We start from the raw sequence: 24,769 nt of genomic DNA on the forward strand, positions 1-24,769 counted from the left end.
CTCTTCGGTGCTGGCCCGCCCCGCGTGGGGTTTAATAACGCCTCAGACGGGGCGTTCGTCGAGGGCAGTACCATTATTAACCACATGAATCGATGACGATTCCGAATATCGGTGGCATTGCGCAGCCACAGATCTTCCCCCCGAGCTGTGACGCTCCAATGAGTCCCCGTTGTCCCGCATGTCTGGGTGCGTCGGTCCCACAAACACGTCTTGACTTGGGCATTTACCACCAGGGTGCAATTAGGCGGTATGAACGATATGTCATATTTTTCCCCATCCCGGCGCATGTAGCACTGTGCACACGTGTACAATTGACAGTCGCTGGTGAGAGTCAGAACAACGCACTGCTGACCGGGTTCACATGTAAAGTCGTCCTGCGTCCGTCGCTGGCTACTGGCCTCCCACCGCACCTCATGGCGGGCGACCGGTACCAGCGTCCAGGCCGTGATACCGATGCCCTGGAGTGGCCATCCGATCGCGAACATCGCCAATAGGAGTCGCAATCCCCATGACCACCCCATGTTCAAGGCGGAGGGTCAGCCTGCGGGTGCATAGCAATTACAACATTATTTAGGTCTCACGTAAGTAGCACTGGTTCGCCGGGACGTTTGCCCAGGTCGGGTCTCCGGGGTACATAATGGTGACCAGACTGTCCTTCCCCTGTGCTATGATTTCGGCCGGCCTGGGGGGGCCGGTCGTCTGGCGCACCCATACCTTGGCCCCCTTAGTGTCAGTAGACCCAAATCCCCCCGTCCCACGCTCAGTAACCGTAACGGGAGCTCCCATCTCTTCCACCGTTGTAAGGTTACATGGCTTAATGACCAATTGCGCTATTCTGTCCCCCTTCTGTATCACGTAAGGTTCAGCGGTGATGTTGACCAGGATCACCCCCAACTCCCCTTGGTAGTCTGCGTCAATTACGCCTGCCATCACATCAATCCCCTTTAGTGACAGTCCCGACCGCGGGAGGATATGCCCATAGGTTCCAGGGGGACAAATCAACCCTAACCCGGTCTTAATCACCGTAGGTTTCTGTTGGATCAAAGTCTGGGCAGTTAGTGCTCGTAGGTCCAGTCCAGCCGAAGCCGGCGTGGCCCTTACGGGAATATCAGCTTCCTCAGCGAACTTCCACATTTTAATAGGCTGAGTCTTTGGGGTATCACATACTCGTATCATCCTATTCAAGGGTGTTACCCCATTTCCTAATGGGCGGTTATTAATTTGTTTCACCACCCGAATTAGTTGCTTCCTCCAACCCGTTAAGTCATTGCAACCTCCTGCTTTTCGTAGTGAGGACTTCAGAAGCCCATTCATTCGTTCTATAAGTCCCGCAGCTTGTGGGTGATAGGGTACATGATAAACCCATTCCACGTGGTTATCGTGACACCACTGCTTTACCGCCCTTCCTATGAAATGGGAGCCATTGTCACTCTGGACCTGTATGGGCAATCCATAAAATTGTTCAATCAAATCTAAACATCGCAAGGTAGCCTGTTGATTGTTGTGACGACAGGGATGGGCTACCAAAACCCCAGACATAGTGTCCACAGCTGTACATATGTGGTTACATCCTTGTGAGGAGGGTAAGGGACCCACAAAGTCCATTTGCCAGCTCTGTCCCGGACCATCCCCCCGATGGATATGTCCCATCATGTGTTGGGGCACTCCCTGCCGCTGATGTTGACACTGCTCACACTGGTTTACTGCAGTCTTAACATCATCTACCATAAGATCTATTCCTCGGTCTCGAGCCCAGTGCAAGGTTCCTTGCACTCCCCAGTGCCCAGCCTTAAGGTGTGCCCATCTAGCTAGGTCCACTGAGGTGCCCCTTTGCACCATCATGGTTCGGACGATACCATCCACATATCGGTTATGTAGAGCTTCCACATCATTTCGAGAGGTATGGGCATCTACGTGGGTGATGTATATGACCAGGTATTGAGCTTTCTCCCATATATCCTCCCATAACTGTTTACCCCACACTTCCCTATTCTGGATCATCCACTGATTGGCCTGCCAAGTTGGCATCCATTGTGTCATGCCGTTAACCACTGACCACGAGTCAGAGAACAAACAAACTCCCATGACCCCTGCTTGCATGACTACCATATGCACTGCCTTTAATTCTGCCCACTGACTACTTTTTCCCTCCCCTAATTCTTCTAGGGTAGTGCCTTGTTTTGGGTTAAAGGCGGCAGCTTTCCATCTACGCTGTCCCGCTTTCCATTGGGCTGACCCATCTACGAACCAAGCCGTGGCTTGTTCATCCGGGGTCAGTTCATCATACCGTTTTCCCATCTTAACGGGTGATTCCTTGTATTCAATCACCTCAAACCGCTTTTCCCCTTCCTCAGGGGCCTCCGCCACTTGCTCATGTAGGACTGACACTCCTTTCTGTCCAGTCCGCACTCTCTCCGACACATACCATTTCCATTTAATGATGCTGCTCTCTTGGGCAGTTCCTATTCGGTGGGTAGTGGGGTCACTAAGTACCCACGGAAGAATAGGGATAGCTGTTCTCATGATCACTTCATGTCCAATGGTCAGGGCTTCGGTTTCCACCAAGCCCCAGTAGCATGCTAATAACTGTTTCTCAAAGGGGGTATACCGTTCCCCTGCCGGGGGTAATTTTCGGGACCAAAATCCCAGTGGCTTACGGGTTCTTTCCTGTTTTTGCCATAAGCTCCAATTGGCATAATCCCCCTGTGCTGAGACTTGCAGTTCTACAGGTCCTGACTGTATCTTTCCCAAGGATACAGCTTGCTGTATCGCTTGCTTGGCCATTTCAAATGCAGTTTGATGGACCTCCGTCCATTCGAACGCTGCCTTTTTCCTCGTAACTCGATACAAAGGTTTTAAAATTTGTCCTAAATGGGGAATATGCTGTCTCCAGAATCCGAATAACCCAATAAATTGCTGCACGTCCTTCTGGGTGTGAGGGACGGCAAAGACCTGAATCTTATTTTTAGCTTTCGCAGTGATTTCCCTTTCCCCCTTGTTCCACACGATTCCTAAGAATTTTACCGTTTGTGAGGGACCCTGGATTTTGGCTGGGTTGATCTCCCACCCATATCCTCGCATATGTTGAACCAGTTGGTCCAGCAATTCCTGAACCTGCTTCTGACTTGTCCCCTGTATCATCATATCGTCAATATAGTGCGAGATCATCACTTCGTCAGGCACTTTAAAGGCAGCCAAGTGTTCTGCAACTATCCGGTGGCAGATAGTAGGGCTATGCAGATATCCTTGGGGCAGTCGTGTGAACGTGAATTGTCTACCCTCCCAGGTGAATGCGAACTGTTCCTGCCTATCTTCGGGAATAGGAATTGTGAAGAAGGCATTAGCCAAATCAATTACTCCGTACCACACCCCTGGATGATGTTGGATTCGTCCTATAATAGTGACGGCATCCGGGACCGCTGCCGTCAAGGCCGGAGTGTGACGGTTTAGTTGCCGATAATCTACCGTCATCCGCCATGACCCATCGGCTTTATGTACGGGCCAAAAGGGGTTATTCCACGCCGTGGTGCATGTCCTAAGCACTCCCGCTTCCAAATAATCCTTAATTGTGGCGGATATTTCTTTATGTCCGCCGGGAATCCTATACTGTCTAAGACTTATTACGCGATCGGCGATCGGGATGGGGAAGGGGTCCATTTTAACCTTTCCCACTAACACCGTCCTACAGCGCAAATTCATTTTCGTGATTCCAAATTCAAACTTCCCTTGTTGGAGGTGAAGTGTTAAACCGGCCAGAATGTCCATTCCCAGGATCCATTCTCTAACCGGTGTAATGATAATTGAATAAGTTTTAATGGGCATTGTACCTATCTTTAGGGGCAATTGTACTGTTTTTCCTTCAATCAGATTACCTCCCAGCCCAACCAGCGTGACTGGGGTTCCTTTAAACTTATGGGGCGTCCCATAGATTAAGGTGGCCTCCGCCCCTGTGTCCACTAGAGCCATAACGGTTTGGACGGATTTGCGCCAATAGATAGTCAATGATACATGAGGTCGAATGTCGTCTGCTGACCATTGGCTCGTTCGTGGGCAAACCCTTGGGGCTTGGCCCGATTCCTATTGTTCCTCCCATTCATCTTCCCCAGACAGCACTGGGTAAAGACGTTTGCCTCGCCCTTCTTTGTTCTTGCCTTTCTTACTAGGTTTCCGGCCACGCCTATCCACTTTATAACACTCTCGGAGGGGAGGCCGTACCTCCTCCTCCTCCTCGTCCTCCGAGGATTCCCACCGCTGGGAAGTGGAAGTTCTACCCCTTCGAGGCTCATTAACAACCGGACCCCGTGTCTGACATTTTTGTGTTAGTAATTCCACTAGGTCTTCCATAGTGGGTCGGGACTCCGTCTCTACCCGGGACACTTTCAGTCCCTTTCGTCTGCATAAGTCTTTTAATTCCGGTGTAGGTAGGCCATCAATCTCCGATGCTGGGACCTGCGCCCGTATCAAAGCTTGCCACAAAGCACGCCGTGAGGGGCCTTGGTTACTTCCTTGATTAGGGTTTACTTTTCCCCCTGCCCGAGCCTCAGGGCGACGCCCCTCCGTGCCCCCCTGAGAAGCACGGGTTGTGGGTCCCCAATCCCCCAAACCACCCATCTCCCTCATCATACTACGGGCATCTCCTAGGGTTTCTCCCCGTCCACTCAACATTATGGTTAATAACAGTGGTTTATAATGGGGGGGGGGGCAGTCTTCACTAGATGGTCTCTAGTCTGTCTACTAACATTTGTGTTATCTACCTCGTCCAGCACTCCCAGCAACAGGGCATCCCGCACACACAAACGGGTTAGCCTCTGAACCCCTTCCTTAATCGTTGTCCAAGTTCCTTCCAAGGGGGGCCAATCGGACGGGAAGGGATACTGTTCGGCCACTGCCCTGGCATACATCCCAAATAGGGTCCCCATACTGCGATCTATTACCATATCCTTGGCTTGGTTGCGGTACCCCAGGTCTATGGCAGCATCCTTTGCTAATCCACCAAACTTGGGAGCATCCTGATAGTCTACCTGCACTTGTTGCCCCCCTTCCTCGAGGAGCCGAATTAGCCATAGCTCTAACGGCTCCCCAGGATTACGTCGGGTTTTCTGGGTGATAAACAGCACCTCATCGGTAGTGAAGTCTTCCGTTAATTCAGAGAATTCTGCGGGAGGCTGAGCCCGCGGTAATTCATGCATAATTGCCTCCCCTTGTTCATTCCGTATAGGGTTTCCTTTCTCATCTAACATTACCTCCCGTTGCACTGGGAGACGTCTCTGAACCTGCTTTCTCCTAACCACTGGTTTAGCTTGGAGTACGGGTGGGTCCTCTTCGTACTGATCATCTAAATCTCCCCAAATGTTCCCATCCCAATGATCGATATCCCACCGATCCCCGTTATTTAACTGGGCTACAAACGCCCGTACTTGTACCGGGTCCGGGGTTCGAGGGACCTTCCTTTTCTCTTTCCGTTTCTTAGCAGACAAATACATAATAGTTCGTCCTGCTAGTTCAGTTAATGCTGTCAATTCAGCTTTTAACTTCATAATTTCCTGCCTCAACATAGAGGCATCTCCCGAACTGAGTCCCTGCTCATGTTTCAGGAGGGCTAATTCTGCTTCAGCTTTTTGGCGCTTGTCTGACTGTTGTCTACAAGCCGCCGCACAGGCCCACATCCTCCGCTGTACCCCAGGCAATGGGTTCTTCGGCAGGACTGGGATCCTCTCAAGGGTGGACAGCAGCGACCCTGGGGTTCCTACGCCCTCGGCCTCCCAGTCCTCCGGTCGCCCCCCACCATTTCTCAAACAAACTGCCACCCCATGCCACGGCTCATGCCATCCCGGGACGGTCAGGACCTCCACAGTTTGTTCCTCTGGTTTCTTAGCCTTTTTCCAAAACATTGTTCTGTATCAAAATCTTTCCTCAATTGCGATTGATCCTGCCGGCTACGCCAAAATGTTTTAAAAAATTCTCAAGGTCAAGGACCAGGCTCGCAGGAAAGTAGTCTGACACAGAACAAACAGCCAAGAGGCGAGTCTGCTAGAATATAAGTGTTTTATTCCCCGCAGTGTCCCCACAACCAGTCTCGTACTTACAACGGGTCTGGCTTATACTCACTCTACATGTTACCAAAACTGGGAGCCGTCAGTTCTCGTAGAGCGGTTGCCAACAACCCACGCTCGGCGGTTAAACGTAACCCCGGAGCAGACTCTACCGAACTGGAGACTTCTCCAGCTGATATACCCTTTTCCAGATATAAACATTCATGTGAACAGCAGAGCAAGGCTAAAAAACACATTCCATTCTGGTTACATACAGATAAGAAGATTCACACGGGAAGGTGTATAACAAGATTCACACGGGACCAAGCGACACCTTCCATTTTCGGTTAGATTCACACATGTATTGGGACACAATTTTAACCCTTTCACCACAATTACTTATGGAACTCTCCTTGAAACTGTAACATGAATTGTGCAATCAAACTTTTGTTCATATCATCTTACGACTGATGAACACCACAACATTTATTTCTCCAGTGAAGATGGTTGAAATTAGCCAGAATCATTATGCATCATCTTTCAAACCAATTTCTTTATCTCAGATTAATTAAATATAAGTATTATCTTTTAATAATACTTATAAATTCAAAAATCAGTTTGTGCAAGTAAAAGGCATCACAAAAATGTATTTTGCTTTTTATTACACCGTATTCATATTTCAATGAAATAATATAAGTGGAAATGCTATCAAAACAATGACCAGACACTCCTTAAAAAAAGGGAAATAAACAGCAGTCAGTAATTCATTTCCGATTCTATTGGATCCTGATAATTGGTGCTACATGCTCAGACACAACCACAATTGTTACTATTGTTTTACTGGTCTTGTAGATTGCCAATCTTTTGTGCCTCATCTATATCTTTTAGCAAATTCATAGTAAAACTGTGATTAGACTGTAGCTAGACTGTTTGTTTCAATTGCCTTCTAATGAATTAACTTAATGGCAATGAAATCACTGTTAGATATCATGTATGAGTGTCCATATTTGATGAAAACTTGACTGTAATTGAATTATCACAAAGAGAATATTGCTTCAATATACACTGTTTCTCACTGTGGGGCAGCACGGTGGCTCAGTGGTTAGCACAGCGCCAGGGACCCAGGGTTGATTCCTACCTCAGGCGACTGTGTGAACTTTGCACATTCTCCGCGTGTCTGCGTGAGTTTCCTCCAGGTGCTCTGATTTCCTCCCACAATCCAAAGATGTGCAAGTCAGGTGAATTGGCCATGCTAAAATGCCCATAGTCTTAGGTGCATTAGTCAGGGGTAAACATAGAGTACGGGATTGGGTCTGGATGGATTACTCTTCAGAGGGTCAGCGTGAACTTGTTAGGCCAAAAGGCCTGTTTCCTTACTGTAGGGAATCTAATCTAATCTAATTTAATATCTATCAATGAATAAAATTGTAAGGCCCATTGCTCTGACATTAATTTCAGGTCAATTTTAAAAGCAACTAAAATCTCTCCAGATTGAAAAAACGCTGATATAAATCAAACTGCAATGTTAAAACTTCTTTGGAAACACCTTCCAAATGAACTACCTTTACCATCCAGAAGGATAAGGAAAGCAGATTACAAGGGAATACTCCTAACTCCAAGTCCCCTCCTGACTTGGCACATATTGCACCATTCCCTGACTGTTGCCAGGTCAAGATTCTGGAGTTTGCATTCTTGCAGCACTGGAGGTGCACCTACAGGACACAAACAGCAGTTTTTTCAAGGATGCTCACCAGCAAAGGTGAGTGTGCCTTGCCAGCAATGCTCACAGCTCCTGAAAGAATTTTGAAAAATGACAGAAGAACTTCTGTCAACACAAGCAAGAAACCTGAACTGCATGACAATAGCAGCAATTGGGAATAGCCCAAAAATCCTGCAAACTATCTGCACATGGTGACAGCTGTCCTAAGAGACTGTGAATCAGGACATTTTATTCTAGATTTCAATGACCAGATGTGGAAATGCAAAGATTACTACTGTCAATGGTGCACTGTAGCAATTACAATTACTGGTAAATCTGACAGAAATGGCAGATAAAATTCCATCAATCTAAAATCTAGTCACATTACTCTGATGGAAACATCATTTCCTGTCAGTCCATAAAATCAACACTTAACATCCATATTTGCAATGCAGAGTGTCACCAATAGCATGGGTTCAATTCCCGAATTAGTTGAGGTTACCATGGAGGCTGCTCCTTCTCAACCTCTCCTCTCACTGGAGGTGTGGTGACCCTCAGGTTACACCACCACCAGTCATATCTCTCGAATGAGAGCAGAGTCCTATGACCCAATTGGACTACAACAACTTTATGTATTCTACCTTAATTCTTTCAAGCCTGGAATTAAAAAAAAAATACTCACTGATTGAAGAGTTCAACAGGTGAAGAACACGATGGTATGCACTGTGGTAAGTCATCACCCAAGTTGCTTAGATCCTCACCTATAGAATCAGAAACGAGTTTCAAACGCTGGGAAAAAAAAATACATTTTAGTTGGGAAACCAATACTTCAAATTTTACATTTCTCACTGTGAACTATAACTTCCTGATGACTATCTGATTGACAGTTTTATCTACATGTACCAAGAATAGGCAGCAAGCGTACGAAACTTATGTTTTTAGGGTAAAATGTGAATACTTCAGAGAAAGGCCAACAGGTGTGGAGCTAAGTATATGGCCCAAAAAGGATTGACTAAAGAACTGAAACATTCAAGGACCCTGTAACTCATGTATAAAATATGAAAAAGATAACTTCATACATCCGCCAACTATATTTCTATACATTAGAAACTACAAAATTTCTGTGAATCAATTGCATAGATACCTTAAAGAACATCTAGACAAAGTCAAAAAACGCAGCATCATGACATTGCCATGAAATTCTGCAGACTAGGGAAATTAATGCTTTATCACACCAAGCCTTTATTCCAATGGAAGACACTATTTCTCGAAATAAATTCTTATCAAAAGTCCTTAGAAACATGATGTTTACCAGGAATACAAATTTGTGACAATCAAGATTTACAAGGACAGCTCTGTTGCCTATTCATGGCTCTTACTATTTGATCATATACAAAGTTACTTCGGCAAAGGGCACCTATGTCTTAAAGTGAAGATTACTGTAATAATACTGTTCACTTCACTGTTCCATGTATAATTAAGTGACAAAATAAGATCACATGTTGCTAAAACTCAACTGTTCACTTGTTGAAAACCAACTCCACAGCACAAATAAGACAAAATCATACTGTCTGCATTTCCCTGGTCGCAGCTCAAAAGATTCAGAGATTCAGGAATACATAGGTTTCCCTCATTTTGTTTGAAAAGCAAGAAAGGAAATTTCAGTCTGCATATAAATGCTATATTTACCAAGAATCAATTTTTCCAAAGACCCTCTGTGATTTATAGAGTCATAGAGATGTACAGCAAGGAAACAGACTCTTTGGTCCAACTCGTTCATGCCAATCAGATATCCTAACCTAATCTAGTCCCATTTACCAGCACTTGGTCCATATCCCTCTAAACCCTTCCTATTAATATACCCATCCAGATGCCTTTTAAATGCTGCAATTGTACCAGCCTTCACCACTTCCTCTGGCAGCTCGTTCCATACATGCACCACCCTCGGCGTGAAAAAGTTGTCCTTTAGGTCCCTTTCATATCTTTCCTCTCTCACCCTAACCCTATGCCTTCTAGTTCTGGACTCTCCCACCCCAGGGAAAAGACCTTGTCTATTTATCCTATCCATGCCCCTCATGATGTTATGAACCTCTTAAGGTCAGCCCTCAGCCTCTGAGGCTACAAAGAAAACATCCCCCGTCTATTTTGATACACAAATTGTTCAGTAATTTGGTACATTAATACCTGCACACTTAATTCAATTAATATAAATCTTGAATTTTTAATAGTGAATTCCAAGAACTTTTAAATAAAAAACAAATCATTATAAGGAAACAAGTCATAAATCTAATTTTTCTTTGTAAATAAAACTCTTCTTCAAGTGGGAGTAACATGTTAGCAATCTTTGCAGAGATCTGGAACAAATGTATTTCAATTTTTAATTGTAATTAAAAAAAACATGTTGCACATCTGTTTGTCATTGGAAAAAACCAAGATCCAGTACTAAAGAAGAAAATCGCAAGGAGATGATGGATAATAGCAATATCACATTACTAGCAATCCAGAGGCTCAGGCTTTGGTGCAGACTTCAAATTCCAACACTGAAGCTGACGGAATTTGAATTTAAGTTATAAATCTGGAATATCAGCTAGCGTCAGTAATACGGACCATGACAATTGTTCTTTAGGCAAAATATTTGCCAATTTTAACTACCTGCATGTGACTCCATATCCACAACAAGATCGACTCTTAACTGGCACTATGAAGCAGCTGAACAAGGGCCATAATCAAAGGCCAACTAATGCTGGCATTAACTAAAGCCCACATCTCATGAAAGAATGAAAAGAAGCAAAGAACGAACAAACGAAAACACATCTCAAGCGCTTTTGATTATTTTACTTAACCAGGGAAATACTTGCACTGCAAGTTCAGAATTGGTTCACTACACTGATTCCTAACATAAGGATTGTGTCTTAAAAGAATGGTTGAATGCATTGGATCTGTACTCACTGAAGTTTAGAAGTCTGAAAAGTAATCTAATTTAAACCTTTACAATTCTGAGGGAGGTGAGAATATATATTGGAAAAAAAACATGTTGCCATTTATGGGGAGATCTAGAACTAATGGTACAATGTGAAAGTAAAGGGTTTCCCATTTAAGACTGGCATGAGGAGAAATTTATTCTCTTAGAGGATTATCAGCCCTTTGAATTCTCCTCTATAGACAGCCGTGGAGGCTTGTTAAATTGAATATGTTCAAAACCGAGTTGAACAAATTTTTGATTGAAAATTAAGTCAAGGATTTTGAGAAGGCATGCAAGAAATTGGAGCTCAGCCTACAATCAGATAACCCATGAACATAGTGAAAAACAGAGCAGACCAAAGTACTGAATGGCCTTCACCTGCCCCTATTTCTTAGGTTAAAAATACTGAAAAGTGAGTCCAAAACACAGTAATCTCAACGATCGTGTCTTCAGACCATTTACCATCTGCGCAGCAAATGACCCAAGAAGCAAAACTATGGTAATATCTTTGGGGTATTTCAGGAAAGTCTCAGCACAATTTTCCTTGCTGCAAATTCCACCACCTGTTCAAATATCAAAAGTTAGCCACATGATACCATGCATCAATTTCACTTTTGCCCTTGGAAACCCTTTATGTTCATCAACATTTGCACATCTTATTGAGAAATACACATTTGGAAGAGTTTTAGAAATACTTCACCGATGAAATTGAAACAGTTTAAGGTATTGTTATGAAGGTACTTATTTAATGCATTCAATGAAAAACTAAAATTTAATGGGTTTAGTTTTGCTAATGTACCTCAAATTGCTCTGGGAAATGTTCTTCAAGTTTCCTTTTAAGCATGAGAATGTAGAACATCATTACTTGGCGTTCTCTTTTCAAGGATAGTATGACATCACATGCTTGCCTCAGTTTCTTCTTTTCTGCTTCCAGGGATAGAGCTAGGTTGTGATTGTTTGCTTGGATATTTTTTATAAAAGAGCTCTTACCTGTTGAATTTAAACAAGTAAAAAGTGAAAAGGTTTCTTTAAAACTGAACATTAAAGTTCAGTAGAAATAAAACTGCTTACTTACTCAGTACTTTGGTTTTCATTTTTGAGGTCAAGGTTTGTTTACCCCTGTTAACTTTAGTCTGATTCTGATTCCGTTTCTCTTTCATTCGCTCCTTGATAGCTTCCAGATTTTCCTGGAAAGAAATCTTCTGACCTCGTTCAATGGCCATTTTCCTTCTTTATTCTTCAACATAAAAGCGGTGAAGAAAATAGCATCTGAGTATGTGAAAGCATTAAAGAAGAAAATACCACTGTTCATGATATCCTCATTAATCCAAACCTATCTTCCTTGTTGTACTAAACACAGAAACGCTCAAACATGTTTCCTACAATTTTTTAAACTTAAATCTTAAAGTTTGGATAGTAGGGCAAAGGAATGAGAAATACATACAAATCAGAGACAGAACAGATTTCTGCTTCAAAGAGGAGATAGTGAAAGAGCTGGGGGTTCAACCTCTTTGAGCTTCATAATAAACGATATTTTCAATCAACCTATTCAGATGAGTTTTGACAACCCTCTGGAGCAGGTGGGGCTTGACCCCAGGCATTCTGGCTCAGAGTTAGAGACAGTACAATGCACCACAAAAGCCCCAATTCGTATTTAACTACTTCAGTATAATTAACTCAGTGAATCCATCCTCTTATGTGAACTTCCTGCAACTAGCATTTTACACCTGTTCACATTTTATTCCTCTTTGCATTTGTTTAAGCTCTTAAATTCTGTAATCAAGGTAGCCTCTTCTGAATTCATCAGTAGGACCTACAACTTAACCACTTTGCACCAGTGCTCACTTAAAATGGTACTTCAGAATTGTAACTCATAAAAGGATGCCTTTTGGCCATTGTGCCTGCACCAGGCCTTCAAACAAGCATTACCTACTGTCAACCTCCTGCTTTGTCCTCATATACTCATATATAATTTCTATCCAAATTATCATCCTCTTGAGTAGCTTATGTTGCATTCATGAATAGTACAACTTTAGCTTCATCAGATTTTCCAAATTCAAACCAAAATGAAAGCTGTAGTTGGGTTTGGTAGTACCTTCCTGAGAAAAGAAGAACACCATATACCCTGAGAGTTGAAATATTTTACACTGGCAAATTTCTATGCCTAAATTAAATATTAAAAATTATTTAATTTCAAAAGAAACATGCTAATCTTCTATTTACATCCAATTTGCAACCTCTTCCACTTGCCACCCACTAGATTCTAACAGATTGCCAAACCTCTGGTCTTTGACTCATTTTCACCAAGTTACTTACTGCATACCCAATGATTCTTCCTTCTCACTGAGTCCCCCTTTTTGACCAGAATACTGTACATTTTTGTTGAGCTTTATGGAATAGCACTTAAATCGCTGTCACTGCTCATCTACTGCCCAATCCTTAATCTATTTCACTAGCCTACTTTAGATAACTCTTTCTTCATACTACTCCAATTGCTTATTTAAGTTGAGAACCCAATTTGAGACTTGAGTTACTCTTCCTCAAACTAAATATTAAATTCTACAATACTGCTATCATTACTTGTTAGATCCCTAACTATGAGATCTATTACTAATCCTATCTTATTACACATTACTAGATCTGAAACAGCTTCTTTGCAGGTAGGTTGTGCAATGTACAGCTCAAAAATGATCCTTCTACAAATTCACCATCCACATTTCCCTTGCCTATCTGAAATGTCCCATCAATATGCAGATTAAAATCATCCATGACAATTATTGCCCTCTTTATAAATTCCTGACTCACATCTTGTCCTACAGAGGGTCATTTCTTTAGGGTACCTATACATGGTTCCCACCTGTGCCTTCTTTCCCTCACTATTCCCTATTCCCACACAAACTGCTTCCACATCTTGATTTATTACACTTATACAACTACTCATTGCCACACTGATACCACCTTTATTAACTCAAGCCTTTCTTTATCTTTATCTTTTTTGAAAAGTGTGGCGCTCGAAAAGCTTAGCTGGTCAGGCAGCATCCAAGAAACAGGACAGTCAACGTTTCTCCTATCTTTTTCTTTTTGTCTTTTTTGCATCAGTAACATCCAAAATCTTTAAATATCAATTGCCCAGTTGTAGCCACCATGCAACCACATTTCCATAATAGCCATCAAGTTATGTTTATTTATTTGTATTTGTACTGGCAACTGATTAATTTTGTTACAACTACTGCACACATTCAGGTAGAACCTTAAGCATTGACTTTTTACCAGCATGACTTATTCTGGTTCTAATTTCAGCTGCACTCTTCTGCTTATATTTTCTACCCTTTCCTGTCACACTCTTCATTCAATGATTCGATATCCTGCAACTCATTCCTTTTTGATATTTTACATTTTCCTTCATTTGAATCCCCTTCCCCCAAATTAATTATTTTAATGCCCGAACTACAACCTATCAAGCTATAATTCAATTTGCCAGTTCACTGGTCCCAGCATGGTTCAAATGCCCCAACAGAACAGTTTTCTTTTCCCAGTACCAGTGCCAGTGCTCACCAATTGGGAACCATTTCTCTCAAACCTACCTGAGTCACACATTTAATGCTTAGTTGTTATTTACAGCAATTTATATGTGGCTCAGGTAGTAACGTGAAGTTTATCATCTTTGTGATTATGTTTTGTAATTTGGTCCTAGTTGCTTGTAATTCTAAAGCAGAACCTTTTTCTTTATCCTTTGTCGGTACCTACATAAACCACAACCACTGGATTCTTCTCCTCTCAATCCAAGTTCCTCCCATTCCAGAACAGATGCCCTGAATAAAGGAAAAATGGAGGAAGTTGCAGCACTTTGGCCTTTTATCTCCTCCTTCCTTACTGTCCAATGCCCAAAACACATCTTCCAGGTGAAGCAGCAGTATAGTCACATTTCTTTCAATACAGTCTATGTACTGACTGCTCACAATGTGGTCTCCTTTACACTGGTGAGAAAAAACAGACTGGATGACTGCTTTGTGGAATACTTTGCTTGTTCTTTGAACTTTCGAACAATCCATCCTGCTCCCATACTAACATTTCCATCGTGGGCCTGCTATAGTGTACCAACGAAGTGCAAACTAAACAACGCCTTCATTTTCCATTTAGGGACGCAGAGAGAAAGAAAGTGAGTGCAAGAGAGCGACAGAGAAAAAAAAAGATGCTGAAAGCTGCACAGGAAGTACCAGCAATAGTAATAATTATTCTATCAAAGTCTGAAGCAAGAATTGCTTTTACATGGGTAAGCTCCACTTGGGAGTGAGAAATCATGAGTAAATATTCTCTATCATGACCAACCTCTATTTTTAAACCTTGATTGCTCAACTGCATTGTTGGAGAACATATATCATCGCATCGGAGATCAAATCAGACCAATGTAAAACGTTTTCAATGATGTTGCATATAAAACCTAACATTTAAATTTATTCAGGTTTAGAAAATTCAACTTCTATCTGATGTAATCATGGCTTTTAATGCAAAAATGAAAAATTCTGCAATAAGTGGTTAATTAGCAATAAGTGATTTGAACTAAATTTTCAAAGTAGATCAGCCAAACTGCATTCTGATTCAATGGGTCCCTCCGTACTGAGATTGTCAGAAGTTTAAGGCACATTCATGTTAAACCAGGTCCACCATAATGGTGGCAGCCAGCAGAATACCAAAGCAACCAACAACCCACAATCAGGTAAAATATTTTGAGACTAATAATTTCTGTCAATTTTATTGACTTTTTTTTGCTCATGTATATATTTTGGGTCATCACAAATAAATATGAAGTTATTACTATGAGATTTAGGGAATTAAGTTCAAAACCGCACACATCACTAACGTGTCTATGCTAAAGCATTATGCAGAGTTAGTTTTACTCAAGTAGCACATCAAATGACTAACCAATTTATCTGTTATTGTCAGTGTTGGTTGAAAGATACCAACAGAGTATCTGGCTCCTCTTCAGATAGTGATCTTTCAAATCCTTTTCATCTTGCAGGATTAGGAGGTATCAAGTGGAGCTTCTACTGTTTAACATCACCTCTGTAATGGTCCAACTCTCCTATTTCTTACATTAAGAAAAAACACTTTGCATTTATGAAGTATCTTAAGTGCCCCAGACAATCTCAAACACGAAGTTATATGGATTACCTTTGAAGTAGCCGTGTTATATAGTTACCTTACTGTATTGTCATCCTACCTTAGGGTTTAGGTTCAATGGCCATCAGCATAGAAACAGTGCTCAATGTTCAGTAACTGTCGAATGGGTACTTGAAGATTTTGGAGCAGGGACTTCTTTTCATAAGACATCAAAATATGGAATGGCACACTTGTCACAGGTGTCTGTTGTTTACAACCACAGCAAAAAGGAATGACAATATTCAATCAAGTTGAATCATTAAAATGGACAGTCTAAACAAAGAACTGTAAACCAGATTTAAAACCATACAGAAAATAAAGATTGGGAAAGAAAGATCAGATTCAGAAATTGAAAACAGATGGACAGAAAAAGTTACAAAACGTTTTTGTTCCCCCAACTGTAATTAGGTTGTAAAATAATAAAACTCCACACTTACCACAACTATTAAAAATGCACTTATTACAAGATGCACAAGCTAACTTTTTTCTGTCATGACAAGCGTCCCATAATTTCATTTGTTGTATGTAAGTGGTGAATCAATTAATAACAACTGTTTCATTACAATCCATGGAAGAGTCAGGTAAGTGACAGCATCTTTGAGATTTCCATATTTAAATAGAGATACTAGACCTGCTTTCTAATCAGCAATGAAACTGAGCCTCATCATCACAACTGAAATATGGGAGCCTTCATAAATCATGTTGAAGTTAGGCAAAAACCTAAAAATTATTTGGCTCAAAGGACGAAATGCATTCAACTGAGCGCAGATCTCCATTCATTTATTACACACTGTGGTTATTTCACACATCAGACCTGTGTTGTCTCTTCACTGTGACTTTTTAAAGCTTATTTGTATATATAAGATGAACCCCAGTTTGTACATCAACAATATTTTAGCCCAAACCCTCCATTACCTCTCTTCTGCCTCACCTGTAATTCTGTTAACATAAGAATGGGGAGGAGTAGGTAATCCAGCCCCTTAAACCTGCTCTGCTATTCAATACAAATATGGATGATCTCATCTCTGCCTCAACTCTACATTCTGCCTGCTGCCTAAAGCTTTTTAACCTACTGTTGTTACAATTGTACAAGGCATTGGAGAGATTGGATCTGGCGTACCGCATACATTTTGGCAATTCCTAATCTGTTTCAAATCTGCCCCATCTCCTTGGACTAAAACAATGACTGCTTTTTCTAAATTGCCTCATAAGGGAAACAACTGTTCTACATCTACTTTATCAATCCCCTTTAGCATCTTATATACCTCAATTAGATCTCCTCACATCCTTCTAATGATGATACGTCTAACCTGCGCAATCTCTCCCCATAAGACAAGCTTTTCATCCCTGGAATTAATCTAGTGGACCATCTCAGAACTGCCTCCAATGCAATTACATCCTTCCTCAAGAATGGGGATGCAAATGTGTGCAGCACTCTAGATGCAGTCTCTCCATTGCCTTGCACAATTGCAATAACATTTTCCTACTTCTTTACTCCATTCCTGTAGCAATAAATTCCATTTGCCTTCCTTAGTACCTGCTGTACCTACATGCTAGATACCTGTGACTCAAGAATGAGAACACCCAGATTCAAAAGAAACTTTTGGAGTTTCTCTCCATTTAGATGATAAGTTGCCTTTTTATTCTTCCGACTAAAATGGATAACCACACACTTAACCACATTAAGCTTCATTTGATAACATTTTTGCCCATTCACTGAATCTATACATGTTCATTGTAAATTTCTTATTTCTTCATTCCAATTTTGTGACCCACCAATTTTGGTGGCAGCTCCAAATCGGTTATAGTACATTGTATCACAGCATTCAAATTGGTAACAGATTGTGAATAAATAGGTCCCAGAAGACCAAACTCTGGGGTATCCATTAGTAGTAGGTGGCCAACCAGAAGACCAATTTACTCCAACTCTCTGCTTTCTGTTGTCAAGCTAATCCTCTCTAAGCCAACACATTACTCCTAACCCTGTGTGATCTTACTGTGTTCAAGATGGTGCCGGAGCACAGTGACATTTGGCAAGCTGTCTACAGCAGATCTTATACTTACATATCTTAAATCATTCTGCTCTTCTAAGCCTTAATTCTAAGTCTGTCAGAATTACGAATAATGTTCACTTAAATCTACTTTCAGGTTGAAAGATTATACAACTGACAAGGCTGAACTACCAACACTAAGGGCCTACTGGATTCCAACAAGCCTGACCTCATGGAAACCCAAAACCAAAGCTTCACCAGCATGGGTACAAGACTTGACCCAACAGTGACCCGAGATAGAGGAGGCCTGACAGAACCAACCACAAGACTCCCTAGAACGCTCAAGACCTCGCCCTGGTGCCCAGGATCTCGTTGGAAGCACACACTTTCCAGAGCAGCAGACTTCCCTCACTGATGCCCGGGATCAACTAAGAGCAGACACCTATTCAACAAACGTAGGAGAGATACTGGACTTCAGGCGGAGACTAAAACTTCAGGGTTTCAAGTACCCCTCCCCAGCACACTCATGGCAAATGTCCAGGACATGGAGAACAAAATGAACAAAGAGAACAAAGAGAACAAAGAAAATTTACAGCCCAGGAACAGCCCTTCGGCCCTCAAGCCTGAGCCGATCAGAATGTACTGTCTAAACCTGTCGATCGGTTCCTAAGCATCTGTATCCCTCTACTCCCCACCTAACTTAAAAGGAAATTGAGAGACTGCTGTGTGCTGAGTGACAGAGACATGGCTCCCTCCTGTCACACCTGACTATGCCTTACAACGTGAGGATTTCTGAGTTCAATGGATAGACCACTCAGTGTCCTCAGACAAGTCAAGGGATGTTGGGGTCTGCCTCCTAATCAACAGCTCCTGGCGCGCAGACATTGCAACCCTGGTGATTAACTGTTCCCCAGACCTAGAAAATCTTACAGTTCAGTGCCAACCCTACTATCTGCCACATGAATTCACCTCCGCTATCCTGACAGTGGTCTACATCCCCACCCATGTGGAAGTGAAGACAGAATAGCCCAAAACCATGTTCATCTTAATTGGTGCCTTTAACCAGTCCAACCTTGAGAATATGCTACCAAAATACCATCAACATGTCTCCTGTCCCACCAGAGGTCCGAACATCCTTGAAAATTGCTATACAAACAAAGACACAACCACTCCATTCCTCATCCACATTTTGGAAAATCAGATCACATTGCCGTGCTCCTCTTCCCGGTTTACAAAGCAGAAATTGAAGCATGAGGAACCAGTACAGAAAATAGTGCAGTATTGGTCTGAGGCAATGGAAGGGCATATTCAAGAATTCAACGGCCAACTTAAACAAGTATACCACTGTCACAGATGTTATCAATTTTATAGAAGTAGCATATAAAGCATCTTATCTGGATGCATCATAGTGTGGTATGGAAACTACTCTTCCCAAGACTGCAAGAAACTAGAGAGCTGTGAACACAGCCTAGTCCATCGCGCAAACCAGCCTTCCATCCATTGACTCCATCTGCACTTCCTACTGCCTCAGGAAAGCAACCAACATAACTGAAGACCCTTCCCACCTGGGTTATAGTCTCTTCTACCCTCTTCCATTAGGCAGAAGGTATAAGCATTTGAATACACATTCAAACAGATTCAAGAACAGCTTCTTCCCAGCTGTTATTAGACTTTTGAACAGACCTCAAATTCTAATTCTGATCTCTTTCTCTCTGCACTTTCTATGCAGCTGTAATACTGTATTCTGTGCTCTCTTCTGCTACCCTGATGCATTTTGTATGGTACCATTTGCCTGCATAGCATGCAAAACAACACTTTTCACTCTATCTTGATACATATGATTACAATAAATCAATTGTGTATTAACCTTACGTGTGGCACCTTATCAAACACCTTCTTGCCTCTTAAGACAATCCTTTTATTCCCATTCTTGCCATCCTGATCTTTCACACTCAGGAAAATGCTCATCCTCAATTCTGATTAACTGGCTTTTAAATGATTCCCATATGTGAGATGTAGATTTACCCTCAAAGAACCACCCAAATCTAATTTCTACAGTTCCTGCCTAATATTGTTGCATTCCCACAATTTAGCATTTTCATCTGAGGACAATGTTTATCCATCCATAACATCTTAAAACTTATGGCATTATGATCACTGTTTCCAAACACTCCCTCACAGAAATTTTCATCAGTTAGCCAGGCTCATTGACCAATATAAGGTTGAATACGGCCCCTTCCCTATCTACACATTATTTCAAAAAAACTCCTGGATCCACCAAACAAATTCCACCCCATCTAAGCCCTTGCACTAAGGGAGTCCCATTCAATTTCAGCAAAGTTTAGTAAGGCTTTCCACAGGGTCCCTCATGCGAGGCTCATCCAGAAGGTTAAGATGCATGGGATCCACAGTGACTTGGCCTTTTGGATTCAGAATGGGCTTGCCCATATAAGATAGAGGGTATTGGTGTAAGGGTCTTTCTCTGGCTGGAGGACCGTGACTAGGGGTATTTCACAGGAATCAATGCTGGGACCTCTGCTGTTTGTGATATATATGATTTGGATGAAAATGTAGATGGGTGGGTTAGTAAGTTTGCAGATGATACAAAGTTTGGTGGAATCGTGAATAGTGTGGGAAGTTATCAAAGGAGACAGTGGGATGCAGATGTGGACGGAGAAATGGCAAAAGGAGGTTAATCCAGAAAAGCGTGTGGTGCTGCACTTTGGGAGATAAAATGTTAAGAAGTACACAGTTAATGGTAGGAACCTGAACAGCACTGATGTACAGAGGGATCTTGGGATTAAAGTCCATAGCTCCCTGAAAGTGGCCACATCATTAGATAGGCTGGTAACGGTAGCTTATGGCATGCTTGTCTTTATTGTTCAGGGAAGTGATATATGAGTCAGGATGTCTTTTTTAGATTAGGTTACTTTCAGTGTGGAAACAGGCCCTTCAGCCCAACAAGTCCACACCGACCTTCCGAACAGCAACCCACCCACACCCATTCCCCTACATTTACCCCTTCACCTAACACTATGGGCAATTTAGATAGCCAATTCACCTAATCTGCACATTTTTGGACTGTGGGAGGAAACCGGTGCGCCCAGAGGAAACCCACGCAGACACGGGGAGAATGTGCAAAGTCCACACAGATAGTTGCCTGAGGCGGGAATTGAACCCGGGTCTCTGGTGCTGTGAGGCAGCAGTGCTAACCACTGTGCCGCCCCCGTGTCTTATTGCAGCTTTATAAGACTTTGTTTAGACCACACTTCGAATACTGTGTTCAATTCTGGTTCCAATTCACAGGAAGGATGTGAAGGTTTTGAAGAGGATACAGAAGAGGTTTACCATATTGCTGCCTAGATTCAACAGTATGGGCTGTCAGGAGAGGGTAGAAAAACTCCTGTTGTTTTCTCTGGAGTGGCAGAGGCTGAGGGGAGGCTTGATAGAAGTGTATAAAATTATGAGATGCATGCACAGGGTTGATGGTCTGAATCTTTTTCCCCCAAGAGTTGAAATGTCTAATATTAAGGGTCATGCATTAAAGGTGAGGGGGCAATTTAAAAAATATACAAAGAGTAGTAGGAATCTGGTACACACTGCCAGGGGGGTTTAAGGGACTTTTAGATAAGCAAATGAATTTGTAAGGACTGGAGGGATATGGACCATGGAGATGCAGATGGGGTTAGGTAAATGGCACCATGTTCACTACAACATCATAGGTTAAAGGGCTGTTTCCTGTACTGTTTCCATATCTTTCCATGATCTGCCCACGTATCTGCTCCTCTATATCCCACTGACTTTTGGGAGCCTTATACTATAACTGTGTATACTGATCTATGCTCTAAGCTCATCTGACTTATCTATTATGCATCTTGCATTAAAATAAATTTCAGACCACCAGTCCCAACATGTAAATTACCCACTACAACAGATCTGCTTACATACCTGCTCCTCTAATATTCCACTGGCCTTTGGGAAGTTTACAGTAGAATGCCATCATAATCTTTGTTGGTACCTCTTAGATTTTCTTGACTTAACCTCTACCTTCACCTCAATTACTCTACATGCTGACCTATTGTTTTCACTCTCTGTCACCAGTTTAAACCCTCACAATTGGCACTAGCAAACCTTCCTAAAAGGATATTGGTGCCTTTCCAGTTTAGGTACAACCCATCCTGCTTGTAAGGACCTCCTACCCTGGAAGAAATTCCAATTATCCAGATCTGAAGCCCTCTCTGCTATACCAGATCTTTAGGTACACATTCAATTGTATTATCTTCCTATTTCTGGCCTCACGAGCGTGTTGCGCAGGGAATACTCCCAAGATTATAACCCGAGGGGTCCTGCTTTTCAACTTTCTACCTAATTCCCATTGCAGGACCTCATCTCTCTTCCTGGCTATGTTTTTCGTACCAATATGGACCATGACCTCAGGCTGATCATCCTTCATTTTCAGAATATCCAGTTTCCACTCAGAAAAATTCTTGACCATGACACAAGTCATCACACCATTTTGGGTCTCGCTCACAGCCATAGAAACACCTGTGCCCCTGACTATACAGTTCCTGTTCACTATACTTTGACCCTCCACGTTGTACAGAACCAATCGTGGTGCCACTGATCTGGCTGCTGCTGTGGCCTTCCCAAGAGGCCATTCACCTCCCCAAAAATGTTCAAATGGTATACTTGTTTGAGAATGGAATAGCCACTTGAGACTCTCTCACTACCTCCATGCCACTTTTAGCAGTCATGCACTTATCTGGCTGAATCTTTCCAATCTATAAAACCGTGGGCCTCCTGTATGCTCCAACTGCCACTCCAACCAATTCATACAGTCCGAGAGCAGTACATGGGCAATTGTTGCAGACACAGTTGTGTGGAACAATTGACCTTGGAGTTATGGGGCAGGGTGGGTGAGATGTTCTTCAGAGGGTCAGTGCAGACTCGATGCGACTAATGGCCTCTATCTGCACTATAATGAATCCATGATTCTATTCTATGATTCACTTCACCCTAATCTCCCAGATCCCTCTCCTCAAATGCTGTTTCTTAGATGCCATCCTTGGGAACTAGATAGAATTTCAAAATAGCCATATTTCTGTCTAGCTGGTAAAACCTGAAATAGTGGATTGTGACCAATTCTCAACTCAAATCTAAGTTAATTAGAATCAGATCTGAACATTTATAAATCGACAGCATTCAGCAATTCAGCTTTGTCAACACGAAATTTCAGGAGACATTAAAAGTTATCATATCCCATGTCTGACATCCTGTATCACATCTTGCAACCCAAAATTGGAGGTGTAGTGGACAGCAAAGAAGGTTACCTCAGATTACAACAGGATCTTGATCAAATGGGCCAATGGGCTGAGGAGTGGCAGATGGAGTTTAATTCAGATAAATGCAAAGTGCTGCATTTTGGGATAGCAAATCTTAGCAGGACTTATACACTTAATGGTATGGTCTTAGAGACTGTTGCTTAATAAACAGACTTTGGAGTGCAGGTTCATAGCTCCTTGAAAGTGGAGTCACGGGTAGATAGGATAGTGAAGGCGGCAATTGGTATGATTTCTTTTATTGAGAGTATTGAGTACAGGAGTTGAGAGGTCATGTTGCAGCTGTACAGGACCTTGGTTAGGCCACTATTGGAATATTGCGTGCAATTCTGGTCTCCTTCCTATCGGAAAGATGTTGTGAAATTTGAAAGGGTTCAGAAAAGATTTACAATGATATTGCCAGAATTGGAGGATTTGAGCTAATGAGAGAGGCTGAACAGGCTGGGGCTGTTTCCCTGGAGTGTCTGAGGCTGAGGGGTGACCTTATAGAGGTTTACAAAATTATGAGGGGCATGGATAGGATAAATAGACTAAGTCGTTTCCCGGGGGGGGGGGGGGGGTCCAGAACTAGAGGGCATAGGTTTAGGGTGAGAGGAGAAAGATATATATAAAAAGACCCAACGAGCAATGTTTTCACACAGAGGGTGGTACGTGTATGGAATGAGCTGCCAGAGGAAGTGGTGGAGGCTAGTACAATTGCAACATTTAAAAGGCATTTGGATGGGTACATGAATAGGAAAGATTTGGAGGGATATGGGCCAGGTGCTAGCAGGTAGGACTAGATTGGGTTGGGATATCTGGTTGGATCGAAGGGTCTGTTTCCGTGCTGTAAATTTCTATGAACTGCCTGAGAAATTGAACGGACACTCAAGTCAAGATGAAAACATGTCAATTATTATTCATCACTTGCTATAAGAATAATTTTTTTTCATAATACACAGATTGAGTTAATTAAAAGAAGCCTGGCAGACATTTCCTTCTCATAATGTTATTAACAAGAAACAATTGACGTTTTAGTGACTGAATTCACATTTACACTGAGACAAATGCGAGAAAAGATGCTTGGAGTATAGGGACGACATGTTATAAAGGTACAAGGTACTGGTGAGACCATATCTAGAGTACCATGGGCCGTTTTGGTCCACTTAAGGAAAGATCATTTCATTGGAGGCAATTTGAAGAAGGTTGATCAGGACAATCCCTGGTACAGATAAACTGCATTATAAGCAAAAGCTAAACATGTTGAGATTCTATTCACTGGAGTTTAGAATAGGTGATCTAATTGAAACATATTGAATTCTTAAGGGACTTGACAGAGAGACTGAGATGAGGAGGAATTTCTTTTCTCAAGAGCATTGAGATTTTGTGAAACTCCTTGCCACAGCAGTCTGTAAGGGCAGAGTCCTTATATATTTAAGGCTAAGTGAGATTCAAGGGTTGGGGAAAACGACAAGAAAGTGGACATGAGAAAGGTCAGATCAACCATGAATCCTGTTGAAGGCTGAGCACACCAAGGGGCCAAATGACCTACTCCTGTTCCTATTTCTCATGGTCTTACTGCTTGATCATCAACACATCCCTTCCAT

The 24,769-nt window shown here is 42.3% G+C and overlaps 1 protein-coding gene across 5 annotated transcripts in view; it reads right to left on the bottom strand.

The window, feature by feature from the left end:
* Nucleotides 1–24,769, bottom strand: part of LOC122549944 (shugoshin 1-like) — a 44,297-nt gene that overhangs the window by 18,073 nt on the left and 1,455 nt on the right. For 3 of the 5 annotated variants that reach the window (XM_087987303.1, XM_087987302.1, XM_087987299.1), the window contains exons 2-6: nt 15,915–16,057; nt 15,617–15,782; nt 11,769–11,930; nt 11,493–11,683; nt 8,414–8,520 (exon numbers count right to left, since the gene is read on the bottom strand). In XM_087987303.1, the coding sequence (XP_087843429.1) occupies nt 8,414–8,520; nt 11,493–11,683; nt 11,769–11,916 (446 nt within the window). In that variant the 5' untranslated portion in view covers nt 11,917–11,930; nt 15,617–15,782; nt 15,915–16,057. Of the gene's footprint in view, nt 1–8,413; nt 8,521–11,492; nt 11,684–11,768; nt 11,931–15,616; nt 15,783–15,893; nt 16,058–24,769 lie in introns of all 5 variants that reach the window. The other 2 variants (XM_087987300.1, XM_087987301.1) reach the window with 2 other exon arrangements.

The sequence above is a fragment of the Chiloscyllium plagiosum genome, unplaced genomic scaffold, assembly GCF_037043375.1.
Source record: "Chiloscyllium plagiosum isolate Xiang-an unplaced genomic scaffold, Cpla_swu_hap1 HiC_scaffold_5, whole genome shotgun sequence".
Taxonomy (NCBI): Eukaryota; Metazoa; Chordata; class Chondrichthyes; order Orectolobiformes; family Hemiscylliidae; genus Chiloscyllium; species Chiloscyllium plagiosum.